Source organism: Pteropus alecto, unplaced genomic scaffold (assembly GCF_000325575.1).
Source record: "Pteropus alecto unplaced genomic scaffold, ASM32557v1 scaffold7, whole genome shotgun sequence".
NCBI classification, from domain to species: domain Eukaryota; kingdom Metazoa; phylum Chordata; class Mammalia; order Chiroptera; family Pteropodidae; genus Pteropus; species Pteropus alecto.
In genome coordinates, this window is record NW_006494614.1 from 44,700,493 (window position 1) to 44,707,644 (window position 7,152).

General features: G+C 32.6%; 1 protein-coding gene across 1 annotated transcript in view; it reads right to left on the reverse strand.

The window, feature by feature from the left end:
* Nucleotides 1–7,152, reverse strand: part of DNAH8 (dynein axonemal heavy chain 8) — a 307,121-nt gene that overhangs the window by 192,073 nt on the left and 107,896 nt on the right. Inside the window, exons 33-34 of the mRNA XM_006926591.3 lie at nt 4,716–4,853; nt 4,303–4,543 (exon numbers count right to left, since the gene is read on the reverse strand). Of these exons, the coding sequence (XP_006926653.1) occupies nt 4,303–4,543; nt 4,716–4,853 (379 nt within the window). The remainder of the gene's footprint in view (nt 1–4,302; nt 4,544–4,715; nt 4,854–7,152) is intronic.

Below are 7,152 nucleotides of genomic sequence, written 5' to 3' on the forward strand. Positions count from 1 at the left end.
CCAGAGCTCCATGGAGAAATCACTGAATTTAGGCCTTGGGCAGGAAATATACAAGACGAGCCTTGAGCATCTTGTAGTACCAGAGCAGAGCACAAAGGAGCACCGCAAAGGTAACCATAAAAAATTAATTAATTAATAATAATAATAAAATTCATTCAATTAGAAAAAGAGAGAAAGACAGAGTATAGGTATACTATGATCAAGTGGGATGGATGGCTTCACTGGTGAATGGATAAAATAAAATGAGACACATCTATATGCTGCCTATAAGAGACTCGCTTCAGATATAGAATGAATACACACAAACTGAAAGTGAAGAGAATGAAAGTTACTCCATGCAAATGGAACCAAAAGAAATCTGGATTAACTATACTTACATCAGACAAAACAGACTGGACTGAGAAACAAAGAAGGTCATTACATAATGATAACACGGTAAACCAACAAGAGGATATAACATTTGTAAATATCTATGCACTCGACACAGGAGCACCCAAATATGTAAAGCAAATATTAACAGACTTGAATGAAGAAATACGCAGCAATACAATAACAGTAGGAGACTTTAATACCCCACTTTCATCATTGGATACACCATCCAGACAGAATATCAATAAAGAAACATTGGCCCTAAACAACATGTTAGATCAGATGGATTTAAGAGCATATGCAGAGCATTCCATTTAAAAGCAACAGAATAAAAACCCCAATGGACACCACATCACACACCAATCAGAATGGCTATTCTCAAAAAATCAACAAATAACATATATGGCCAAGGATGTGGAGAAAAGGGAACACTTGTGCATTGTTGGTGGAACTGCAAATTGGTGCAGCCACTATGAAAAATAGTATGGAAATTGCTCAAAAAACTAAAAATAGATCTACCACATGACCCAGCAATTCCACTCTTGAGTATTTATCAAAGAAAAATAAATACAATAATTTGAAAAGATGTATGTATCCTTATATTCGCTGAAGCATTATTTGCAATAGCTAAGATATGGAAGCAATCTAGGTGTCTATCAATAGATGAATGGATAAAGATGTGATATATACCTAGAGGGTAAAGTTATGCTAAGTGAAATAAGACAGACAGAGAAAGACAAATACAATATGGTATTTATAAAATCTAAAAAAAAAAATGAGCAAACAAAACAGGCTATAGAAATAGAGAACAAAGGGATGGTTCCCAGAGGGGAAGGGGGTGGGAGGATAGGCGAAAAAGGTGAAGGGGAATAGAGTTAATAATATTGTGATGTTTGCATGGTGACAGATGATTACTAGAATTAGTGGAGTAATCACATTGTAAGGTATAAAAATGTCAAATCACTACATTGTACACCTGAAACTAATATAACTAGTATAATGTTGTATACTAACTATAGATAGATGAGAGAGAGAAAGATGAAAGATAGATAGATAGATAGATAGATAGATAGATAGATAGATAGATAGATAGATAGACAGACAGACAGACAGACGGATGGATGGATGGATGGATGTATGGATGGATGGATAAGTGAATTGTCTTGGGCCTCACTGCTCTGAGAAAAAGCCTTCCTAATTGAGCATTTGGATTCTTGCATGATTTGTTTGCAGCCTGCCTTCCTCATTCATCATGCGGTTTGTGTTGTGGCTGAACTTAACTTGTCCCCATTCCCCAAAATCTGCGTGTCTCTTCAGCCTAGCTTTCTTCTCTTTTGATCCTCCTTTGTCTAAGGTGTTTGATTTAAAAATACCTTAAGACAAATGAAAATGGAAATACAACATACCAAAAGTTATGAAATGCAGAAAAAGCAGTTCTAAGATTGAAGTTCATAATGATAATTGTTAACATTAAGAAACAAGACATATCTCAAATTAACAATCTAACTTTACACTTTAAAGAAGTAGAAACAGAAGAACAAGCAAAGCCCAAAGTTAGTAGAAGAAAGAAAATAACAAAGATCAGAGTGGAAATAAATGAAATAGAAACTAAAAAGACGATAGAAAAGATCAAGAAAATGAAAAGCTGGTATTTGAAAAGATAAACAAGATAGACAAACCTTCAGCTAGACTCACCAAAAAAAAAAAAAAAGATAACTCAAATATACACAATCAGAAGTGAAAGAGAAAACATTACAACTGATACCACAGAAATACAAAGGATCATATGTGGTGACTATGAACAATTATACTCACAAGAATTGGACAATCTAGAAGAAATTAATAAGTTCCTAGAAACATTACCTACAAAGATTGAATTTTAAAGAAAGAGAACATATGAACAGGCCAATCACTAGTAAGAAGATTGGATCAGTTACTAGAACTTCCCAAAAACAAAATTCCAGGCAGGACCAGATGGCTTCACTGGTGAATTCTACCAAACATTTAAAGAAGAATTAATACCAATCGTTTCAAACTCTTCCAAAAAATAAGAGAAGAGGGAATACTTCCAAACTCATTTCATGAGCTCAGCATTACCCTGATACAAAAACCAGAGAAGAATACCACAAAAGAAAATTACAGGCCACTATCTCTGGTGCATATAAGTGTAAAATCCTCAACAAAATATTAGCAGATCAAATTCATCAATACACGAAAAAGATCATACACCATGATCAAATGTGATTTATTCCAAGGATGCAAGGATGTTTTAATATCCACAAATCAATCAATGTGGTACCCCACATTAACACAATAAAGGATAAAAATCATATGTTCACCTCAATAAATGCAGAAAAAGCATCTGACAAAATTCAACATTCATTCACGACAAAACCTCTCAGTAAAGAGGCTATAAGGGAACATGCCTCAACATAAGAAAGGCCATACATGACAAACAGCTAACATCATACCCAATGGTAAAAAACTGAAAGCTTTTCTTATAACATCAGGAATAAGACGAAAATAACATTTTTTTTTCCAACATAGTATTGGAAGTCCTAGCCAGAGCAAATAGGCAAGAAAGAAATAAAGTCATCCAAATTGGAAAGGAAGGAGAAAATTTGTCTGTTGGCAGATGACATGATCTTACATATAGAAAACCCTAAAGACTCCACCAAAAAACTGGTAGAACTAATCAATGAATTCAGTAAAGTTTCGGAATACAAAATCAATATACAAAAATCAGTTGCATTTCTATACACTAACAACAAACTATCAGAATAAGAAATTATGAAAACAATGCCATTTACAAGTGCATCAAAAACAATAAACTAGAAAGTGAAAGACCTGTACAATGAAAACAATAAGACACTGATAAAAGAAATTGAGGAATACACAAATAAATAGATAGTCCATGTTTATGAATTAGAAAAATATTGTTAAAATGTCCACACTACCCAAAGCAATCGACAGATTCAATGCAATCCCTATCAAAATTCCAATGTCATGTTTCATAGATATAGAAGAAACAATACTAAAATTTGTATGGAACCACTAAAGATCCCATACAGCCAAAACAATCTTGAGAAAAAAGAACAAAGCTGGAGGCACCATGCTTCCTGACTGCAAACTGTATTACAAAGCTATAGTAATCAAAAAGTATGGTATCAGCATAAAAACAAACATATAGATCAAATGGAACAGAATAGAGTCCAGAAATAAACCCATGCATATATGGTTAATTAATTTATGACAAAGGAGCCAGGAACATACGGCAGTGAAAAGATAGTCTCTTCAATAAATGGTATTGGGAATAATGAACAGCACATGCAAAAGAATGAAACTGGAGCATTACTTTACACCATACACAAAAATTAAGTCAAAATGGATTAAAGATGTGAACATAAGCTCTGAAACCATAAAATTCCTACAACACACATAGGTGGTAAGCTCCTTGACAGTAATCTTGGCAGTGATTTTTCAGCAATGATTTTTGAAATCGAAAGCCAAGGCAACAAAAGCAAAAATAAACAAGTGGAACTACATCGATCTAAAAAGTTTCTGCACAGCAAAGGAAACCATCAACAAAATGAAAAGGCAGCCTACCAAATAGGAGAAAATATTTGCAAATCATAAATCTGATAAAGGTTTAATATGCAAAATACATAAAAAACTTATATAACTCAATAGCAAAAACATAGATAATCCAATTAAAAAAAAACAAGCAGAGAATCTGAGTAGATATTTTTCCAAAGAAGGCATACACATGGCCAACATTTACATGAAAAGGTGCTCAATATCACTAATCATCAGGGAAATGCAAATCGAAACCACAATGAGATATCACCTCACACCTATTAGAATGGCTAACATCACAAATACAAGAAATAATGTGTTGAGGATGTGGAAAAAAGGAACCCTTGTGCACTGTACCTCAATGTCATCCTTATTTTTAAGGAGTGGTGCTTCCATAATATTTCTAAGACAAAAAGAATCAGATTCCACATCAAATGGAGTTCCAGTTAACTCGGAGATTCGATCCCAGTGTCTCTGTTTCATTGCTTTATTGGTCATCATTTCCAGTAGAGGACATGACTCGCTGAAATCGTCAATTCTTTTTTTCAGATCCAAGAATGCTTGCCAATCTTTAAGTCCTTTTGGAAGTTTACGACATCTTTCAGGAAAAAAAAGAAAAAAGAGAAATTTATTTCATCTGCACATTTCTTTGAAGAAGTCGTTATTCATTTATAGCAATTATCAGAGGATAAATTCATTAGTGAAATACCTATAGGATCCTAAGAAGATAAGCACTATAAAAAGATAAGCTTAATTCCATTGAAACTCACCTGTTTTGAAAATCCTGCAGTTCTGCATTAATTTTTTCAATGTCTACATCTCCCCAAAGTATTTCATAATAACCACTAATATTGCCCATTACAGTATCATACAGTCCATACAGCTTCTGCAGCAAATTGAGTTCCTTCCTGAGAAATCAAAAAATTAAGTCATTACGTAATGTATATTTTTAAAATAAATACCATTATTGGATAAGCAGAATTCATCCAATCAAATACTTCATACATTATGTGTAGAACATCGTATAGACACCAACATGCTTACAATCCTATCGGTTTCCAAACAAAGACTTTATAAAAGCTCCATAAATTATATCAAGTTTATAGCTCTCAAATGTTCCAAATCATAGAATGACTTGATATTAACAAATGGTTTGATTATTATTACCACACCAAATATTGCAAAAAATGTGACCAAACTTCATAACAAGATCAAAGCTAAGGCTAAGATTTTATTTGATTTTTTTCTTTCAAATGCAAGCTGGATTTTTATGAGAACGTCTGCCTTTTAAGTCTGACATTAAACATCACTTTCCTACTAAAATTTTTCCCTCATGTGCCCAAATGGAGTTTTATCCAGAGCAAGAATAAAAGATGGGATTCCAAGTTTAAGAAAAGCAAAAGTTTTTTACTGTATAAAACACCAAAAATTGACTACTCAGCAGTTTTTGGATTCTCCCAGGAATTCCTCAACTGTTAGCGCAGTATGAGTGTCCAATACACCCAATTTTAGTTTTTGAGTTTATTTCTTATGTAGTGCTAACCATTTGTAAGGACTGATATTCACAACTGTTTTATTACAGGTAATGCAGAGACCAAAGCTAAAATTTGCTTATGTTTTTAATGGAGTAAAATTCATTTTATTTTTCAATTACCAAATGAGCATACTGGCCCTTTTTATAAATCTAAGACACATTCTGGAATCCTAGTTATCTTGTTTTTCCATTTCTTGTTTAATTTTGCTAATTCATCATCCAAGGGATTATTTCATTATTAATCACTGATTATTCCCTACTGTGCTAAAAATGACTAAAATAATGAGAAAAGGGAAGAACAATGGAATCTCTAAGGATGATGCAATAATGAAATATATCCCTATTGCATCATCCTCCAGGTTTCTTATTGTGCTGCCCAAAGAATAACATCATCTTTCAAGAAAGTATTTAAAAAGTGCTCTGGAGATATCATTTTTGTAATCTTCTAATTTTTCGTTTATTTAGCTTTCACTTAATATAGTTAAGAAATCAATTTTTTCATTTTCTACCTAAAACAGCAGGGAAGAAAATTGACAAAGGAAGGTACTTCCTAAGTATTAAACATAAAAGAGAAGGCAGCACTCTAGATTCTAATTTTGATAGTGAAACTAATTGTCTAAGCGAAATCTCAGACTATGAGTCTTTAGATGACCATGATCTAGATGAATTTTATTAAACTCATTAATTTATGAGTGAATAATGTATTTGAATAGAGGCAAGGGCTTCTCCATGCAATATTTTGCAACAAGAGCCAAGACTGTACCATTTTGTGAAAAAGATAAATGACAATGTTCTTTCATTATTTATAATGTTTATGTAAGTTTTATTTGATACATTCCTTAAGTAGACACATGTTGAAGACAGATGTGTATTCAAAGGAAATGGATGATACAGATATGAAAAAAATTGTTGAATTGATCATTCAACCCTAAAAGTAAAGATTTTTATATTTATACTGCAAAGATGACAATCTTTCATTCAACAAAATTATGAATGTCTCAATTTTCAACAGTCTTAAGTTTTAACAATGCAAGTGCAAGAAAAAAAAAAAGTAATTATAAGCTAGAAGCAAATGGAAATGAATTTGAAATCTGGAATTAGTGTTTACAGGATGGGTATGCTCCAGGTTCATGCGTGACAGCATTCAAAGGTCAATCTCCATTTCATGTATATATATTTTCAAACCAGGAGATTATGGAGTAAAAGTCTGAGTTTTCACTACTTAAGTTCCTACTAAATTTTCTAATAAAATTGCTTCTGTAAATTATTCATGAATTAAAATATAAAAAAATAAAAAGTGTCCATTGGTCTAAATGGTAAATAAAGATGATTATTTTTCTTAGAACACTGAACATTAAAATATATCGAGTCTCAGACTGAGTATACAAAAGAATTAACTAGAGAATTTATAAAAATTTAGATTTCCTGAGACCCAATCCCAGAGATTCCGATTCAGTAAGTCAGGGGCAAGGACCAGACATATGCAATTCTAACACAATTGGTCACAGCGTTAAGCTTGGTGAATGACTACTTTAGAAAAAAGAATACAAACCATCCAACCTAAGTGGCTGAAGCATTAATTTATCTTCAGACAATTTCATGTCTATTTTGTCAGGACATTTTCATGCCGTGACTTTGAAAGAAGTCTCTCTCTCTCTCTCTCTCTCTCTCTC